At 38.9% G+C, this 19,240-nt stretch overlaps 4 protein-coding genes across 5 annotated transcripts; 2 read left to right on the forward strand and 2 right to left on the reverse strand.

The window, feature by feature from the left end:
- Positions 1-1,376: 1,376 nt before the first annotated feature.
- Positions 1,377-2,761, reverse strand: LOC136262411 (ATP synthase subunit gamma, mitochondrial-like). Its single transcript, XM_066056669.1, has 7 exons — positions 2,628-2,761; positions 2,535-2,569; positions 2,324-2,455; positions 1,930-2,275; positions 1,815-1,879; positions 1,612-1,767; positions 1,377-1,553 (listed from the first exon to the last, which is right to left on the reverse strand). The coding sequence occupies exons 1-7, from the start codon at positions 2,672-2,674 to the stop codon at positions 1,450-1,452; spliced, it is 885 nt and encodes a 294-aa protein (XP_065912741.1). The 5' UTR covers positions 2,675-2,761; the 3' UTR covers positions 1,377-1,449.
- Positions 2,630-6,260, forward strand: LOC136262409 (protein CFAP20DC-like). The gene is made up of 17 exons (XM_066056665.1): positions 2,630-2,749; positions 2,796-2,851; positions 2,904-2,991; positions 3,534-3,758; positions 3,806-3,895; positions 3,950-4,043; positions 4,093-4,165; positions 4,221-4,335; positions 4,382-4,517; positions 4,566-4,667; positions 4,715-4,797; positions 4,850-4,883; positions 4,935-5,298; positions 5,350-5,548; positions 5,598-5,747; positions 5,797-5,855; positions 6,016-6,260. The coding sequence occupies exons 4-17, from the start codon at positions 3,738-3,740 to the stop codon at positions 6,185-6,187; spliced, it is 1,692 nt and encodes a 563-aa protein (XP_065912737.1). The 5' UTR covers positions 2,630-2,749; positions 2,796-2,851; positions 2,904-2,991; positions 3,534-3,737; the 3' UTR covers positions 6,188-6,260.
- On the reverse strand, positions 6,175-9,484 carry LOC136262408 (carnitine O-palmitoyltransferase 2, mitochondrial-like). The gene is made up of 12 exons (XM_066056664.1): positions 9,218-9,484; positions 9,122-9,159; positions 8,869-9,071; positions 8,754-8,813; positions 8,240-8,337; positions 8,054-8,187; positions 7,792-8,003; positions 7,632-7,737; positions 7,416-7,574; positions 6,919-7,276; positions 6,637-6,862; positions 6,175-6,583 (listed from the first exon to the last, which is right to left on the reverse strand). The coding sequence occupies exons 1-12, from the start codon at positions 9,251-9,253 to the stop codon at positions 6,258-6,260; spliced, it is 1,956 nt and encodes a 651-aa protein (XP_065912736.1). The 5' UTR covers positions 9,254-9,484; the 3' UTR covers positions 6,175-6,257.
- On the forward strand, positions 9,232-19,212 carry LOC136262407 (muskelin-like). 2 transcript variants are annotated; one of them, XM_066056662.1, is made up of 25 exons: positions 9,232-9,382; positions 9,439-9,508; positions 11,926-12,068; positions 12,124-12,212; positions 14,422-14,531; positions 14,861-14,998; positions 15,046-15,100; positions 15,147-15,215; positions 15,264-15,335; positions 16,104-16,216; positions 16,267-16,377; positions 16,436-16,534; positions 16,587-16,648; positions 16,767-16,923; positions 16,969-17,021; positions 17,072-17,139; positions 17,190-17,257; positions 17,737-17,816; positions 17,875-17,983; positions 18,034-18,108; positions 18,153-18,214; positions 18,741-18,792; positions 18,843-18,893; positions 18,944-19,001; positions 19,049-19,212. In XM_066056662.1, the coding sequence occupies exons 1-25, from the start codon at positions 9,297-9,299 to the stop codon at positions 19,159-19,161; spliced, it is 2,163 nt and encodes a 720-aa protein (XP_065912734.1). In that variant the 5' UTR covers positions 9,232-9,296; the 3' UTR covers positions 19,162-19,212. The 2 variants fall into 2 exon arrangements, with proteins under 2 accessions (XP_065912734.1, XP_065912735.1); XM_066056663.1 differs by having other exon boundaries at positions 15,267-15,335.
- The last annotated feature ends 28 nt before the right edge of the window (positions 19,213-19,240 follow it).

A 19,240-nucleotide genomic window follows, 5' to 3' on the forward strand; every position in this document is an offset into this window, starting at 1 on the left:
AGCCAGTAATGGCCAGCCAGAACCTTGATCTCTGCACTGATCAGTGCATCTCCAGAGGAGCTTTGGGATAAAACAGTTAGGCCTTTCACAGTATCCATATTCTATTTGGTAGGAACAGTAAAGAGTTTTGCAACTAATTACCCTTTATCACTGCCATTATAGAGGGGTGCATGATATAGAGTTCAATGTGTGGTCACAGATTTGTCCAAGAACTCACATACTGCATTGTACCTACATGTGTACTGGTAGTACTTTCACCATCATCATAACTTTATTCCCAACCTCTTGGGAGTGACACCATGCTAAACACCCCCAAAGAACCGAAAAGTGCAGAATCTGCCACTCCTCTTATTTGTGATACACACAAGATAACCAGTACGTTTCATGAAAGATGTGGTGCTTGCCAGTGTCTAGTAAATACTTTCTAGACTCTCCCTTTCTCATGTTATAATGTTCAATTTTCTGCACTAATTAGTCAGGCACTTTCAAAAATATGCACCAACTAATTTATTACCTTAAATTTGTTAGAAATGTAAGCTGAATGCTTGATTAGAACTTGACTGCTCTACCTTGATCATACAAACACTACACAGAAAAGTGGTTAGGCATTTGACTAATTGCACTAGGGACTTGCAGAATATGCCAGAACAATTATAGTGGCAAGAGGAGTTATCAATTACAAGGTATGGTCCTGTGCACAAACATAAGGCCACCAATTATAGATTCCTTGTTTCCTGTCACCCTCCTGCATGGTAATTTTAAACCCACATGCAAATTTATTATTGCATTTGATAGTCACATGACCTAAATATTACTACTGGAGGGAGTTGTGTGGCCATGTCATTGGGATGAAGACTAGTGTCATGGTGTATTATTGGATAGGTGGACTCTGATGTGAGCTTCAGATGTTATGTTTAGTGGATGGCTCCGAATACTAGAAGTGGATCTCTTCAAGTAGCACAAGTCCCATTCTCTAATGTGTGAAACATTCAGAAAATTCACACTGTTGAAGTTGATGGTACAGAGTCAGGCTAGTGTTATATAGCATGTGTCACCATGACAAATGCCTTTCTGGTTGCATAGGAAAACACTTTGAATCTAACCTTCTAGATTTCAAAATCACACACAAAGTTCTCCTGAATCTGAGAGAAAAAAAAGCAATTAGGAGTTAAAGGGCTCCCTTTAATATCTTTGATATTAAAAAAAAGATTTTAACAATACAATAATTAATAGCCGCCCACCTGCATAATTTTTTTTGTCTGACTAGGACAGGAAACAAGGAATTCACAATTGTTGGCCTAAAAGGCACACTGGAAAATCCTTTAACCACTGACTACTATAATCTAAGTAAGTGGTTTACAAATAGTTTTGTCCTCTTTATTATTATTATTATACCAATTTTTATACCTATTAAATACACAAAATGTTCTATATATGCACATAGATGGACTATTCAAGTGCCGCTGCACCAGAGATGATTTCAATAAGCTCCCTAGTGATCACATCCTGTCTCTTCCTGTTGAATGTTAATGTGAGTTTGTCAATCATCTCCCCTGTAAGTAGCAGTGACAGAAGGATGTATAAGCACATAAACAAATAGTTACAACTTACCGGCATTCTTGCTGGCACTGTCCATTGCCATCATACGAGAACTGTGTTCACTACAAGCTCCCTCCATCATTGCATAGTAAATGAGGTTGGCTAAAGTGTACTGATGATACATTTGCAACAACTCCGGGTCAATGTCATCATAAACATACATGGTATCTACAAAGTGCAAGTCCTTTTATATCATCTTTACAGTCAAAGTTTACCTGAATTTGTCAATGAATCTAGAGAGCTAACTTTCTGAATTGTGTTCTTGTATGACATAACAGACCTAATGGAACAATAAATCACTAGGAAAAAGTATTGAGTCTTCAAACTCACACAAATCTGTTGTAAATTACTTCAGCAGATTGAAACTCATAGCCACTATTATAAATCTCTTGCACTAGAAATGAAGCATCAACAAAAGTTGGCATCTTACGACCAACATCAGCCATAGACAGTAGAATATTTTCACTGTACTGTCTCTGTAGGATGGTACGGACCTTGTCTCCAACACATACCACACGATAATTTCGATTGGATGGATTATCAGCGATGGCTTGCTTGATAACTTTAGCAATACTAGAGTGTACGCCACCACACAAACCCCTGTCTGAAGAAACCGCCACTACAAGGTGATTCTCTTTGTTCTCATCCGACTCAAGTTCGGTGCTTTCAAGCAATTCTATACAGTATCACATCATATATTTGCATGTTTTAGTGTTGTACTCACTTGAGGCGGCTGACCCATAAGGTCTGGCAATCCTCAATTCCCTCTCTGCTCTTCCAAACTTGGAGGCAGCTACCATTTTCATTGACTTTGTAATTTTTTGTATGTTTTTAATGGATTTCAGCCGTAAGGATACTACAAGCATGGAAAATTAAAACTTAACACACGTAACACTAGGCGTAAATTGTGATTTTGCCAGACGCTACGAACTCACTTTCTTTCAGAGTCGCCATTCCCCTTGCTTGTTGCCTATATAATACAAACACATTTACCATAGAAAAAACACTTAAATCATCGCAAAACCCACCAGGACGGCCTGAATACTGCCACGGAAAAGCTCCAGGCTGCAGCCATTTTGTCTTTGCGCCGTCCGCTTATCCCCTCCGTTGTTGTACGGATACTTGGTATCGATCATGTCTGGGAGACAAGGTAATCTTTAGTGACATTTATTCTAGGATCGACAATGTCATTTTAGGAGGAAAGAAGAAACCATTAAAACAACCTAAGAAGGCTAAAGGAGATGATGACGATGTGCGTTAATTAGAGTAAGACGTTGCTTTTATCTTTCCTTTTTACCTTTTAGGAAGATAAAGACTTTAAGCAGAAGCAAAGAGAAGATGCAAAGAAACTAGAACAGGCTAGAAGTGCTGCTGCACAAAAGGGTCCAATGGGTAAGTGTACTCTTGGGCTAATTTAGAACCTCTAGATCTGTGAATACATAAAAGTTTGACTTTTAAGCTTTCAACTTTAACTGGGACTCTATGGTACATGAAAACAATACTTGGTCTCTCGATTTCTTTTATAATTTGTCTATACTGTTATCACTAAAGTCATCTGGTGTAGCCCAGATTGTGTGTCACCCATAGACTTTGTACAAGAACCACTGTCACGAAACCAGCCTATAACCAGTGTCTCTTATGTACTACGTTTCCAATCCAGGGGTAAAGAATTTCTCTAATAGAGCATTATTAAAAATTATAAGTTGATCATGAGTTGAATAAGTAATTTTTCTCCTGCTCTAGTTATATGATGTGTCCCATGTAATCATTATTCAGTGAATCCTTTCTAGTTAGGCCACTGTATAGTAAGGTAACCTGTCTAAAATGTCCATTTTAAAATTCCCAAACATGGTTGTTTAATGTGGCAACTCTTTACTTTAAGGTCAGGTTTTTGGTCCAAGCTATTATCATGTATCATTTTGTTTCGTTCTCAGGTGTTGGAGGGATTAAGAAGAGCAAAAAATAGCACTTACGTAACTATCTCACAAATTTAATCATACATTATTCTATAATGGTGTCACGTTGTTATGGCGACGTTAATATATAAACTCAGAGTTTATCGATTGTGGTTTGTCGATATGTGATATAATGTCGATAAGGTAGTGTAGTCGTTGTTCGTCGCCTTCGCGAGGAGGGAGATGTTTAAAAGTGTATATCAGGTAAGTTTATTCCTTGTAACGCCATCTCCGTCACTTATGAAGAATAGGGCGGGGCACACGTAGAAGTATTCAGCGCACAAGGCAAAGACCCTGTAGGGAAATGGAAGCTTCACGGAAAGGCTAACGCTATTAGAAAGGTATTTATGCATTTCTGCTGTCATTTAACAAGGGAGCTATTGTCCATTGTGAAGGAGTATGACCAGGAATTGCGCAGTTTTGTTTACGTGTTGGAGGGAGGAAGTACTGTAACTAGGATGCAACTACCTAAGAGTGACAGGCAACATTGTCAGTAGATTACAATACAATATGAAGTAACTGCAATTGTTTTAAATAGTATCTTTGCTGCAACCGTGCTTTGTACTTCAACTGCATGTTCCTGAGACTGTGAATGTATCTGTGGAGTTGTGGTATGTCGTGTGTTTGTGTATTTTGTTACATGAGTGTATCACTACAATTGTCTAGCATCAGTGATAGTGGGGGTAGCCGAAGACGAATATTCTTGTCATCAGCTCACAAGGACACGTCAGCTACACCTCTACATGCTCGTGTACCTTTATCCTCTCTACTGAGAGGAGAGGTATGTGGCGTGTACCATACAAATTGTATATGAGTTCTGTGTTTAGTGGTTCAACCTCTGCATTGATCTCACTGCATTGGTTCCCAATCTATTCCGAGGACAACGATTCAAATCAGTGGAGGGTGTTACAGTGGGTGGTAGCTGCAGGCTCCGTCGGGTGTTCACCATGAAGACAAAGCCAGGTGAAACATAATTATTGATATTCTTATAAATTACATGAAAAAACTTAGGCACCATTCCGGCATCATATGTGATACCTCACTTTACTGAGCAGAAAATAATATCAGTGCCCTCTGAAGCAGCCACTACTAGTGATAGTATGGATGTTGATGGTAACCAGAGTGTTGGTAACAATAATGGTGACAGTGTTATCATATAGGGTGTTCAGATGTTGACAAGCCATCACATGTAGCTTTCGGCACTAAAATTCCAATACCTGATCATGTGCTCAAGTCCAGAATGGTATGTTCAATATGCTAGTGATGTGTTTAATGGTGTGTTCTTGTGTATGTAGTCTGCTAGGAATTCAGATCCAATGATAGCATCAGGTGTTGATGCCTCTTGTTTTGTGTACATGTGTCTTTACATGTAACTTGTAGTGTCATCGATGTCTTCTGATAATGGCAGTTTGGTAGCTAGCAAGAGGGAACATAAAAGTGCTTCCTATTCTACCAAGGCTGTTCTACCGAAGATCCAACAAAAGAAGGTGGCAATTACTCCAAGAGAATCATCTTCAGACAGAGAATGTGTTAAATCAGGAAACAAGCCTGTTCCCTCAACAGAGTATTCTCCAGTCGCTTATACAGACAATACAGATCATGGTGATACACAAGATGGCATTGTCATGGATAAAGACACACAGCTAGCTATTGATGTGCTACACAGTAGCCAGTCAGATACTAGCATCCTCTACCACTATAGTTCACATCCACATTCCGCACACAGAAACAGTCCCAACATAAGGTACAGCATTGCACACCTCCTGTCCCCACTTTAGTGTTGTCATTGTTGTAGCTTGTTAAGTGGTCGAGGTCCCAATATGGATGACGACTTCTATTCATCAGGCAGTAGTAGCAGTGTTGGTGACCCAGCTATACAAGTCAGCCCGTCTTACGTGCAACGTGCCAAACAACAGTCTCAGTTCTCTGATCAAGTGGAGACCACCCCTGAGCCCACTGTTAACCAAGAAGTATCATTACTGAGACTATCACAGGTAATCATTTTCTGCATATGTATCCTTAAAGTGTTGCTACAAATTTTAGGTGTATGATTGGAGACAGTATCAAAGTAGTGACACACAAGCTGATGGATCACATGATCAGAATGGAGGAGTACATGATTCACTCGAGACCCCTCATCACTCCATCATAGTTGGACCAACAGATAGTGATGAAGATACGTCACTGTCAGCGGTAAGTGTCTCATCCCCTCCCTCCTCGTGCATCAATGATATACTCACAGACTATGACTGGTTTGAATAAAAGACTATTGGAGACTCCAGTGCACACATCTCTAGAAGAGTGAGTATATATTTTGTATGTGTGCACACTCATGAATGGACATCCATTAGGAAGTTGTACAGTATGCAGATGGGTAGTACATGTAGTGTGTGTACGCTAACATACATTTATGATGTATGTCATGGGTATGCAAGCAATTATAATCAATTTCTTTTTGTAGTACTCTAGAAAGAGTGACAAGTCCGGACACGTTAACAAGAACCTTGGACCAACCTCTTCCAGCACAAATCCTACAGCAAAAGGAACAGGAGAAGGACCTAGACTTGGTATATGACCCTTGCTTCAACTGCTTCTATGACCCCAAAAGTGCCAAGTACTATCAGCTAAAATAATATTGTACATATAATATGTCACCTACATACATATATGAATAAATATAAATTAATGATAAATTGTATAAGGTCACTTAAAGTTCTTTCCTGTTAACACTGTGTGCAAGTCATTGAATACTTTGTTCAACTCCTCTACAAGGCGGGCCCCATCACAGTTAGGATAGGTAGTTATGTGGCATCCAATAGTCTCGTCAAAAATGTTGTAACCTATTCCATAACAGTCGGGGTTTACAGGAGCAAAGCCACCAAGACGGACTGAATCACTGCTCAATGTAGAAGTAGAAAAGATGATGTGATTTAGTTTAGTGTAGGAGGGATCCTCAAATAATGGTTCTTGAATACCATCTCTTTTACCGAGAGCTTTAAGAGCGAAGAAATGTCGATCAAATCCTTGACCTAAATAAATAAGTTTAAAAGGAGCTACAGACAACAGAGCTGTAAAGACTAACCCATGGCAGCATCTTTAGTTAACTGAAGGTGATATTCTGATGACTTCCTGATAAATTCAAGCATCTCTTCCACACTTGCTGGATGGCTCTTCTCGAATGCTTTGGCACAATTTTGTGTGGCCATCGTGGCTGGACGAATAGTTTCAGTTCTTCCATGCTTAAAAGCTGCAGTACTACATGACTCGTATGTTGCTGGGCTGCACTTGAAGAGACGATAGTAGGCAATCTACACAGTAATAAAATGTATTATGTGCGTACACAATCAGAAATTAAGAATTTCACCTGAAATGCCAACTGCATTATAGCATCCGGGCTCACTTTACACTTCTTTACCAAATTCTTCCCAAATATTTCAGACTGGAAAAGATTTACACTGAGAGTACCAGTTACTTGTTCATAGTCTTTTTTGGCTTTAGTAATGGCTTCCTTCACACTGTCGGGCAGATTAAAATCCACTTTCTCAACAAGACCAACAGGAGGTGTCTCTGTTGTAGCAGGCACTTGTGGGTTAGTCAGGTTTTCCTTATACACTGCATTGACCAGTCCCATTATTGCCACACCATCACCCCAAGAGTGCTCAAAGTTCAGAGCAGCCAAACCACTAGGTGATACAATGTATGAAAAGGATTTGTCAAACCACCTGGAACATTAAGAACAAAGTATAGCACCAGTGTCAAACAAACTCTGAATTACTATCACATATTCATTGGAAGCAGGCTATCTTTCAAAAAAGGACACACATGAGGTGCTGGGTTATTACAGCATAACTTTTTGCTTGCCTGTTTGCAGCATCTCCATACAGCATGGTACGGGAGACTTGCTCGTGGGTGGTTGGTTCTTTGTCATCCAAACACAAGACCAACACAGCACTGTCTATTGCCTCTAGGCTCTCTCGGTTGTTAGGCAACATTCTTTCCCTTAGGTTAGCCCAGGGGTCACTGAAATATACCAAACAATAACAGTAACTACTGTACAATTGTGTTGGGGGAACAAACCGTTTCATGGTGGTAAGGTATCCAACAGGGTGTGTTGGACGTGGGCGAGTGTCAGAGATAATTTCTTGTAGCCCTTGCTTTAACTGGGCCACTGGTATGGGAACGCCTGTAACACCACAATGACCTCATAATCTATACCATATTATTTAATGAACCCTACCTTCATCAGTAACACATTTCAGTTTGTAAGTATGCCCTCTACAGAATACCACAGCATGCTTGGTAGCATTGCTATCCTCATAGGATACTAGTTCATCTTTGCCGACACGTGGCAGGCGAGTGGAGTTGAACAGACTATTATACTGGCTCATGTCAAGAGGGAATGCCTTCATCAAGTAAGCACCATACCAGGCAAAACGACTTGGAACAAATCTAATCAAAAAGTAGTTACGTTTCACTACTTATACCAGCTACTTTCTCACCGGATTATATTTTTAAACCAGTCGACATCACTTTTCTGCGGCTGAAGATGAAATACTTCAGGTGCCAGTACACCATCAAATAAAGCTTGTCTGTAGCGTACAGATGACCACACCAGGTTGGCTGCCACATCCACCTTCACAAGAAGAGCAACTTGAGACAAGAGATGGATGCATAGTCACACTGACCTGATTTGTAAGCTCTGGGATAGCCTTAAATACTAAGAATGGATTATGGTTCAGTACTAAAGGATCACGGTACTCCAGATACATGTCAAACCATGGACCTGTTTTCAGTACAAATGCAACTTCAATATCAATACTACTAACGTTTACCTACAGAACATCAGTCACAACATTATTGACATGCATCAGTGCCTGGTATTGGTACCGATTATACATAGTTGCAAATTGTTTTGTCATTCAATCATTCATCAATTACGGTATTGTATCTTAGACAAAAATACTAGGTGTCGTGCTTGAGTGGCTGAAGAATTCGTGAACAGGGACGAATGGACTAATTTGTGCATTACAACATAAATAGTATAGCCTTTAACTACAGAACATCAGTCACAACATTATTGGCATGCAATGGTGCCTGCGAAGAATATGATTACAATGACATCTGCATAAATTATCTGAGGAAGAATATTTTATGGTTTCACTATTCAACTTGGCATTTGTGACAGTAATATTTCCAAACCTGATATATAACTGGTGTGCTTGTTATCTTTATCTGAAGCTATCAATTTATCCTGCAACACTGGGAATGAAGAATATAAAAATAATTACTCAGACATTTTCTAGTCCCAGCCTACTTTCTCCATTCCCTCCCTGCCGTTGAAATTCTGCAACGATTTTTTCAGTTTCTTGAAACTGTGGACCATCTACCATCGGACGAACTGCATTTAAATATCGGCTGCAGCTGTCAGCTAGTTTGGGCACTGGAAGGCGTGGTAGGCTAGCTTGGTAGTGCATGGTGGGTACCTTGCTGTAATGTATGTAACGATCACGTGATGAGCTACAAGCACACAATATAAACACGGTAATTCGTAATATTCTCCGGATAACCTGTATTGTCTGGAAACAATTCTGCAGCATTTTGACCACTACATAATCGAACACAATTAGTCAAATATTTCTTTTAGATGGCACATGCTGTCTTACCTGGGGAAAAACTGCACAGAATCGTGATTGAGCCATTGTTCCAATTAAAGTGCAGCCGTAAAAATTGAAAATGTTCTAAATGGCGAGCATCGTAACCGAAGATGTCTCTCGCCTGTCCTACACCATATACAAGTGGTCTAGTTTCTCTGGTGACTACCTACCCAGGTTAGTATCAATTGTAACTTTCTGAAATCACTATGACGTGCTAAAAAAATACATAGCAACATCTTAGAAGATAAACCTCACGACCAGAAGTCACGTTGGTCATCAGAAACTAACGATCCACCCCAGGTTAGTGATATGAATACGTGTATGTCATAGTTATTTACACACAAAATCACCTCATAAGTATGTTATAAAACTGTTAACCTAGCTAACTACAAAAGAGCTACAGGAAAATTTATTTGGATGAGCATATCCTTTAGATGTACAGTCTTGGTATTTCGCTCCACTTTCTGTTATTTTTATCATGATTTGGCCTTGCCAGGCATAATTATACTGACCACTGTATGGCTATCAAAGCGTGGTACCCCTCCTCTATGTATACTTGTGTTTTGCCTGTTTATTTTTGTGTTATAATGATTGATTGATTTTTAATTTAACCTCACGGTAATCAGCATTGTCGTTCTTACTGGAGCATTACACACATACAGGGTTATACATAAAAGCAAGAGTACATAATATTTATATGGGAGACAAAAGACATAAAAGAGTTCATAAAATATTATGTACCTTGATAAAAGTACAATGACAAGCAGACAAGGTGACACATACAAAAACAACAATATTACACATAATACTAACTATTCACTACACAACAAGAAGTCAAAAACAGCAGCCAGAAGGTTTGATGATAAAAAGATGTCATCGGGTATTCCGTTCCACCATTGTGAAGCAACATGTCGAAAAAGTTTTTTGATGGAAGTCAAATGACATAATACTGTTGGAACAAATTGTGATGAGTGAATCGTGATAATCGTTACCTTTTTGTTGTTGTGTGTTTGTATGTTTGTACTCCTGTGTTGTCTGTTGACAAATGGATAATGTACATACCACAAAGTAGTTTTTTCCTGCCAAGTCATTCACAAACACGTACACATAGATGAAATTTAAACTTTCGCAAAACTGTAAATGTGACCCAGTCTGGAAAAACCGGTCTTATCGCCTATTTAAAAGTATCAAGAAATTCTGGTTTTAAGTATTTAGTGTGTTGTAGCTTGCCAATGGTTGAGGCTATGTGTACCAAATTTTCACACGTTTTACACCAATTCCTTACCTGGAACATCATCCACTGTGCAAGTAGCCAACTACTAAGTTTCCCACCATTTTAGATAGTTTTTAAACTGAGGTTGACTGTATCAGGCGAGCTGCAAAATGGGTGGAAGGCGGAGGAAATTGAAAGGAAGGCGTAGGGATGAATTAGGCCAAGTTTTGGGCCATTGAGGTCTCGAAATTGGCTAAAATGAAAGGAAATTTACAGCAGAGTTACTATTCAGCACTACAGAGCTGTACAGCCACATACAGTCATCCCCAGGCTGACCAGAGCTTCATTAAGGCCCCACACCACACGTACGGATCGCCAATGGGCTTGGGAAAAGCAACCAGCAAAACCAGACCACTCAAGTCTAGCTGATTTTGATTGTGGAATTAGATAGTTTATTCATGTAGCTTTGTGTCCTGGGTGAAAAATCAAATCTGCTAACATGGGCGATAAGACCGGTTTTCTCAGACTGGGTCACAAATATGATTTTCACATTTTTAATTCATGAAAATCTAGAAAACAGTTTTGGTAAGGTAATAGCTATACGTATAAACCTAAAACGTTTCAGGATTATATTTTCATGAAGATTTCAATTCATGAAATTTATGAAAGTTTCGTCCCGCAAAAATTTCCAGCTATACAATAATAGTAACAAAGTTAAGTTTATAGCTTGTTGAAATAATTTACACCTTGACAAGGTAAGATAATGGCTTTTGTGCTTTTTCATCAACTTTCAGTACTTTCATTCGAGTATGCAATAATGGCTACTCAACCCAAAATTTAAGAAAACATGGGAGGAACTTTGTGTATTGCAAGGACCACCTGATGGAAGTAAAGGAGGTGGCAGGCCTATGTAGGTTCCTAATTGCTTGGAAGGTGAAAGGATTTTCTGTGTAACTGTAACTAATTGCTTAACTAGAAATCAAAAGTGTACCAGCCATTTCAGAGAACTACAAGTACTTGTAGGACAGGTGAGGGGTGGGAGGGGCAGACATATACAGCTACCGGTTGTTATGTTGAAAGTACACTGCACAATGCCACAGCTGGGTAATGCTGATCACATACTGACAGTAACATGTGATATGCACAGCAAAAAGGAGATATGCAGCACACATCGAGGTCTCATTGAGACAGAGCCACATTAAGGACTCATTTCTGTATTATTTTATTATGCATGAAAAGCTGTACTGTGTATGTGAGTGTAGTAAGTACCAATATTACATGGGATGTGTTACTTTACATACTAAATTGTCCCAGACTAAAGACTTATGGGATTAACATTTCCATATATATGGAGCAAGACTATGCATCATTTTTGTAGACTTTTGTTGAGTGTTAATATAAATATGGTGTATAAATGGATTGGGAGTATTGTCTATTGTGTTGGGCTTAGTTGCACTTTATCAACTGTATTGATGATGGGATCATGTCTTTCTTTCTTACTTAGTTCCTGTTTCTGAAGTTAGCACGCACAGCTGTGGTGCATAGAGTCACTTTTGGAAAGTACGAGAATCGTCATGTCTGTAATGTTAAGAAACTTGAGGTACATGGTGGGCTGGAGGAGGATCACATGACCATGTTATGGGAAGGGTGAGCATTAAATAGACTACTAGTACAGTGTTTACATGGCAATCTTACCCCCCAGGGGTCTGCAGAACAATTCCCAGTCAGAAACTTTTACTCTTAAGCACTCTCTGGATGACCATGTGTTCCCATGCAATTTCATTAAAATAGGTAATATACTGTATTTCTATTTGTACGCTAGTTATATGATTGGCTGTATAATGTCTGAGTCTACCTTGTTACACTTACACGGAGCAACTGAAACATTTAGTGATGTTGTTGAGCCTTTTGGTCCATTAAAAAATTCATCCATGTTTCCATTTATTAATCTTTCAGTTTGGTCGCTAAATGTGACACAGAAGCCTTCTGCCTGTAGAGCCTTTGCCTCCACTTATTAATCATGATTGCCTTGAAGGCATTCCGAATAATTATGTGTCTGTAAAAGAGTATGGATGGAGTATGGGAGTCATGGGACACCACTTCCATTTTGACCCACAAAGGAAGAAGCTGTGGGAATGCAGCCTGGCCTGCAGTCTTGCAGAATGGGTGCTTCTTTGTTTGACTGTCAATCATGTAATCCACTTAAATATAACACTTGTTGAGCTACAACTGCTGTGTCCATAGCAAAAGAGTATAGCATGCTCAGTCAATATAGACTAAGAGCTTCATGTCAGTTTCCACTTAACAGTTCCCTCTGTTGTCCATAGCTACTGGAGTAATGTCTTTCATTTGTGTTTTCTGTGACTTTTAATCATACTACATGAGCCATTAAAACGTATTCACCAAGAGGTACATTATGTCAACTGCCTCCTACCCCATTCAGCAAAACTGTGTAATAATCTGCTGTAAGTTGATTTGCTTTAAATATCAAGAACAAAAGACAGATGCTACGTTACCATCCAGCCATTCCATTAGTGATCATTCCCTACTGAACACAAGTGTCTATTATACTCAGATCCTAGGTCATCACATGACCTACTGATCTACAGATAGTAGAAACTGGCACATGTGATTAAAACACAGCAGGTTTTGAACGTGCACCTTCAGCAGGTTCAAAACCTGCTGTTTTAGTTTCATGTTTCTACCTCCCTCCCTGCTTCACAGGCTTTAGCCTTCTTGCAGTCCCTAGTGGGGTAGTGATGACATAATATACAGTGGACTGTTGGTTATCTGAACCCCAATGGTCTCAGGCAATGGTAAAATTGTTCAGATAAGTTAATTGTTGGATAACTGAACTAATAGATTTATATGCAGAGCTCTGTTGAAATACTCTAATATAACATACACCTGTACTCAAAATACTCTAATAGAACAGTCATTTTGATCACATAAGTATGGGTCAGATAACTGAGGCTCTACTGTATACATGTACAGAAAATGGTCTTTTGTTAGTTCTCACAGTCTATATAGTATGTACATGTTACTCAAAAACATTTTTAACAACTCATAGTTTTTAGAATTTGGCTTATTTGTAATACTCCTTCACCCGCTAAAGATATTTCATTTAAGGTTACGGGATAGTGAGTGACTGTCAAACAAAAATTTTATTACATAATTAAGGCAGGCTTGGTGTTGTTGTGTTGAGTATCAGCTGGTAACAGGCTAAAATTGTTGGGAGAATCATAGCGTGCTGACTGGACAGTTACAAGGTACAAGAAAACACACTTAGCAACTGGTACACCTGTAAGCGCATGCGTAGTTTTGCTGACTAATGGTGATATTTTCCTGAACCAAAAATCAGGACTGTCAAACAAGTTGTTAACAGTTTGTACAAACACACTACTAGTTTGGCTTCTTGTCTAGGGCTTGACGGAGCCATTTGTTAGAAATAATGTTTCTAGTGCTTGTGATATCAATTTAAAAATTAATTTTGTGACCACAGTGTCTTGCTTTAGGCCATATTGTAGTCACTTTTCAGTAACTATACACATTTTTCACAAATCCTGTTGTCAGTCCCTCACAAGTGATGTTCTTCAAATCTTAGAATTGTTAGTAAGTTATCATGGTTCTTCATTGGTCTGATTTTTGGTTCATAATTTTCACAAATGAAAAATGATTGATAGTGTACATGTGGGGTTTACAGTATCCCGTAATCTTAACATTTTATTAAATTTATCAAAGTTTTTTACCATACATTTCCTTTGGGAAAGCAATAAAAGTGCAAGTTTGTTGCGATCCTTTTGTAATGGTGGCAAGCCACACATGTCTGGTCTTCTCATCTTTACTGTCATCCCTAATCACCTATACTAGCTAGTTGGCTCAGGGCTCTGTACATATTATTAGTATTGGAGACAAACACCAAAATTAATTGTGTTAGTGTTATTGTTGTAATAGAAATTATTCAGTTTGCATATTACATGCCTTGTTGCTCATTATGTAGTGCCATTACAGTCATGGGGACAGAGTTTCAACTTCAGTATTTGGTATGTGGAGCTGTGGGGCTTGTGCAGTCCACATGTGATCACACCTGCACTCAACTGGGTTAAGCAGGTCAGTGTGTGTGTTGTGTGTTTAGCGTATGTCAATCAAAACCTCCTTGCAATGACCCATGCTCAACAGCTTTTAGATGACTAATGCTGTCAGTGGTCACGAAGTTGGATTACTGTGTGCCAAACCTCAGGATGTCACATAGTATCACTTGGCACTCACCAGTCATGGTGTGTGTCTCTGTGAAAGTTTACAAAGCCTTTAAGTCAACACACTACCATACATGTCTTAACATATTGCTGTTGTCATTGCAGAGTCTTTACTCTGTTCATGTCGTCTTAAGAGCATGCATGCACATAACTTAACTGTGAATGTACTTGTTGTGTTTATAGTACCGGAATCAGCAGGCAGTCCGTCTTTGTTTGAAGCACCTGAGACAGTGTGATTTCACTGAGGCTTATGAGGCACTTCAAAAGAAAGCACGTGTCTTGTTGGAGCATCCTCGTCTAACAGAACTCCATAAACTCTTAGTAAGTGTGATAAACAGCCAACAATCCTGTGTGAATACTCATGACAGGTTGACGAAGGTGATTATGCTTCTGCTGAACATCTATTAGAACAGTCATCTGAAGGTAATGAGTGTGCTTTGCATGTGAGGATTATTTTATGTTTTAAAAGAGAAACTATTGGATGGTTATGTTGCTAAACAAGCAGTAAAGCCGCAGTGGACACTTCTGAACTCTAAAAGTATATCACTTAATGATATCATTGTAGTGATGTACCTGTGACTGTTAGCAGCTTCTGAGGTGTGTGGAGAATGGCCATACATGAGAGGTGGTCACCAACTCTGTATTGACTGTGATAGCGGTAAGTGTCTTTCTCTGTAGTTTAGTGTAATTTAGTGTAGTGTAGTTTAGTGTAGTGTAGTGTAGTGTATGTGAGTTATTTTTTTGTATTTGCAACTTCCAAAGCTGGCTTTTGATTAGCTTGGAGGATTGCTTTCATTTTTTTGCCTTTGTTTGCTATAGATTTTCCAATTTTTTTTTTTTTAACGGTTAGCTTATGTGCAGGCTAAACTAAGTTACATGTGAGTATTTGTTTTCTGGTTTTTATGAGGTGAACTATATATAACTTATCTTCAAATGGCACCACTAGCTTCCTTGGTCGCATGATTTTAAGCAGGGTTTTCTACATTGATTGTTTCAGGAAAACAAAACTCAACAACAGCTAATGGTACAAACTTTATCCCTTTTCACACCTGGCGCATGCCTTTTGTATACATTATAAACTTATCTTGATTGTGTCCCATTCTTTTAGCACAAATATATTGATTTTCAGGTGGCATGTTATTGGTTATATTATGTAACCATTAATTGTATGCCATGTCTCATATAGTCAAAGTAAGCAAATAGATTGCAAGCATGTTTTGTGTACTAGTTTGCTTATGTAAAGTTGTGTAACAGGCAGAAAATAACTGATGCCAAGTGGAATTACTACTCTGCTTGCCTGTAACGTTCAGTATAATAACTGTTTTATTAGAGTATCACAATCTTCCATGGTGAGCTGCCTCTGTAATGTAGTGTGTGTTTGCAGGTGGGTAACTAACTAACTTTAGTGAATTATTATATTTTTTAGAAGTGCTTTATTTATTTGGCGGTTGGGACGGCACCAAGAGTCTTTCAGATTTGTGGCGTTATGACATCACTTCTGCCCAATGGATGCAAATATCAGCTGACACCAGTCAAGAGGTAACCACATGATTGGTTCATCCCTTGTTTACTGCTCCCTCCTTCTCAAGGGTGGACCTAATCCTTGTTCATGTCACAAAATGTGTTTTGACTCTGTCAACAAGAAGTTATATGTGCTAGGACATTATGCAGAGGAGCAACAAAGCAATATAGACCTAGTGGTGTGTACCTCTTTATTTGTGTTTATTTGTGTACCTTAATCCCATCATGTGTATGTAGAGTCCACTCTACTGCTACTGTGCAAGAGAGTCAGTGTGGACACTGTTATCCAGTGATACTAACGCTGATGGTGGTCCTCAATTGTTGTATGATCATCAAGTGAGTAGGCGGTGTATACTAGTGGTGAGTGGTGTGGTAATGTCTTCTGTAGATGTGCTTCGACTCTGTGACCCAATCTCTGTATGTTTTTGGTGGACGCATACTGATGTCAAGGTGTGTGTGTGTGTGTGTGTGTGTGTGCGTGCGTGCGTACGCACGCACATATTTGTAATAGTGTGAGTGGATGTGTGTGAATGTCATTTTGATATTTTGATACACACCTTCTACACAGTAACTTCTTTGTGAAGGAGATGTTGGATGAGTACTCTGGTCTCTATGCTTATCACTGTCCATCAAACAAGTGGAGTCTTCTTCGCAGTAGCAATGGCAGCATCGATGGCTCCACAGATCTTCGATCTCGCATGGCACACTCAATGGTCTTTCATCCGGTATTCCATTATCACACGAGTAATACAACTATTATATACACACAGGTAACACGTAAGCTATACTTCTTAGGAGGACAACGTGGCAGAGACCTACTCAGGTGACTGTGCTGTTATGTGATAATGATGTAACTATGATGATGTAATATAGTGATCTGGTGAGCTATGATGTGGAGAGTGATGAGGCGGAAGTGTTGTGTGATGGAGTCACTAATCAGAGTATGACATTATTAATCATCATTACATCATATTTCTCTTTTTATTTGTAGTTCCAGCTGTGGGGTATACATTGAGGGCTAGTCTTGACCCAATCAGAAACCAGATCTACTTGTTAACAGTAAGCATAGCTTTACTACAAGCAAAAGTTCATACAAAACATGAGGGTGTTATGAACTTTGTTGTATATGATATTGAGGCACAAGGACAAAATTTTTGCAGAACTGTGTAAAGCAATTTTTGCTATCACGAATCTCAAGAAACAATCAATGGTGATACTCAATTTTTTTTTTCAAGAAACTGTATTGACCCAAAAAATTCACAAAAGAAAAGTTATTCTTCAAAAATTTCCACTTACGTATATGGTGTTACAGTGGAACCTCTCTATTATGGACATTGTGGGACCCAGAATTTTTGGCCACTATTTGCTATAATATAGAGGTTTTCCTTTTTCAGAGGTAAAAATGTATTGACCAGACCATTTGGGACCAAAAATTTTGTCCTTATTATGGAGGTTTTTTCTATTGTGTCCTTAATTCAGGGAGTTTGTTAAGAGAAGTTCCACTGTACTTCCAAATCATTTACCAACGTTTGTTGTAGGGGCTGAATAAACATAATCAGGACAAGAAAATTGGGTTGCATGTTTCATTGTGGGTTTACGACATCACAACTGCCAAGTGGTAAGCTATTGTGTGGTGTACAGTTCCACCTACTGTGAGCCCCTCCCATCTTTTGCAGGACCTGCATTGTGCACACTTCACAACATAGTAATATATTATCCTGGCAACAACAAGATGTGCCTTGTCCACGATTTGCTCACCAGTTTGTGTACGATCATGTGCACCAGGTTTGTGGGTGGGTGGGTGGGGCTAACACATTGTAACAGCCTATCATTAGGTGCACTATTTGTTTGGGGGAAACCCCAGTAAGGATCACAGTCACATGCGATTGGATGATTTGTGGAAGCTAAAGGTAAGACTATTAAGTGTTGTGAGCTTATGAAACTGTGACCACAGTTGTTCCATCAATCACGAGAGGCATTACTTCTTCGATGTCAGTATCTGATTAGGAAGTGCAAGTGAGTTTACCATATTTTCCCTTAAGTGTGTTCTAGTTTCCATCAACTTTTTAAATCAATATACATAAATAGAACAGTCAGATAGTTTTTTATTGTACAATGTAGAGTAGTCTTAGTGGCCAATACTTCTCCAGCATGTATAGGTGTGTTAAGCACCTCTAAAAATAAATATCATTTTAGCAATGTCGATTTCATAATAATTTATGTTACAAATCTGCAAAGTCCTGGAATGGTAAATAGAACAAGGGTGCTTAGCTACAGGCTATAGATAGTTACCATGCCTACAAGTGGTACCCTTTTTTCAATTGTCTGGATCAGAAAAGGGTTAACCATGGAGTTTTCCTTGCTAGGGTAAAGCAGCTGTTACCAGTCACCAAATTTTCTAGAACTGTCACTGCTGAGTGTTACTTCTTTCTCAGACCATTTAGTGCCTTAATTAAGGTCTGCTTCTTAGCAGGGGTTTGTTTGCATGTGGTTTTTTACTCAAAGAAACATGGCACATGTTATCTGTATCTATTCATTACAGATTTCAAGAGCTAGCACTTAGTGACCCGGTTGAAGCTATCAGGTTTCTACGGGTGAGCAAGAGTATTAGTATCACTACTATTCATAACATCTTCCCATATAGACTGAGCTGTCATCATTAGTCAACCATGATGATGCTGAGGAGAGTAAAGAGGTACCATCCACCTTCCACCATATTTATTTTACAATCCTTTGATTTTATAGTTCCGTGAACTAACCTTATCTCTCATCTCATCGTCACCATCAACATCATCAAGCTCAGGTGACACAGTCCTTTAGGGATGATTATTAGAGGATTTGTGGTTGTAGATATGTCAGCAATTCGGGTTCATCGTTCTCAAGTCTACAACCAGCTGTCATTGTTCTTTCCAGAGCACATGGCTCAGCCTAGTGAAAGTTTAACTGACCTTCTCAACATATAATTTTATAGTTATTTAAGTTTTTTTATTAATAATTGATACTGTTTATCTCAACAGTTGATAAATACTGGGAGGTGAATGC

This window comes from Dysidea avara, chromosome 7 (assembly GCF_963678975.1).
Source record: "Dysidea avara chromosome 7, odDysAvar1.4, whole genome shotgun sequence".
NCBI classification, from domain to species: Eukaryota; Metazoa; Porifera; class Demospongiae; order Dictyoceratida; family Dysideidae; genus Dysidea; species Dysidea avara.

Coding starts and splice junctions, on each gene's coding strand:
- LOC136262407 (XM_066056662.1), top strand. CDS start 9,297: ATGGCGAGCATCGTAACCGAAGATGTCTCTCGCCTGTCCTACACCATA. Junction 16,649..16,766: donor GGACGCATACTGATGTCAAG/GTGTGTGTGTGT, acceptor CCTTCTACACAG/TAACTTCTTTGTGAAGGAGA. Junction 18,109..18,152: donor ATGATTTGTGGAAGCTAAAG/GTAAGACTATTA, acceptor CTGTGACCACAG/TTGTTCCATCAATCACGAGA.
- LOC136262408 (XM_066056664.1), bottom strand. CDS start 9,253: ATGGCTCAATCACGATTCTGTGCAGTTTTTCCCCAG. Junction 9,160..9,217: donor TCTGTGCAGTTTTTCCCCAG/GTAAGACAGCAT, acceptor TCGATTATGTAG/TGGTCAAAATGCTGCAGAAT. Junction 7,738..7,791: donor GAAATGTGTTACTGATGAAG/GTAGGGTTCATT, acceptor GTGGTGTTACAG/GCGTTCCCATACCAGTGGCC.
- LOC136262409 (XM_066056665.1), top strand. CDS start 3,738: ATGTTTAAAAGTGTATATCAG. Junction 3,896..3,949: donor AGGCTAACGCTATTAGAAAG/GTATTTATGCAT, acceptor TCCATTGTGAAG/GAGTATGACCAGGAATTGCG. Junction 4,798..4,849: donor ATGTGCTCAAGTCCAGAATG/GTATGTTCAATA, acceptor TTGTGTATGTAG/TCTGCTAGGAATTCAGATCC.
- LOC136262411 (XM_066056669.1), bottom strand. CDS start 2,674: ATGGCTGCAGCCTGGAGCTTTTCCGTGGCAGTATTCAGGCCGTCCTG. Junction 2,570..2,627: donor GCAGTATTCAGGCCGTCCTG/GTGGGTTTTGCG, acceptor TGTATTATATAG/GCAACAAGCAAGGGGAATGG. Junction 1,880..1,929: donor GTAATTTACAACAGATTTGT/GTGAGTTTGAAG, acceptor TTGTTCCATTAG/GTCTGTTATGTCATACAAGA.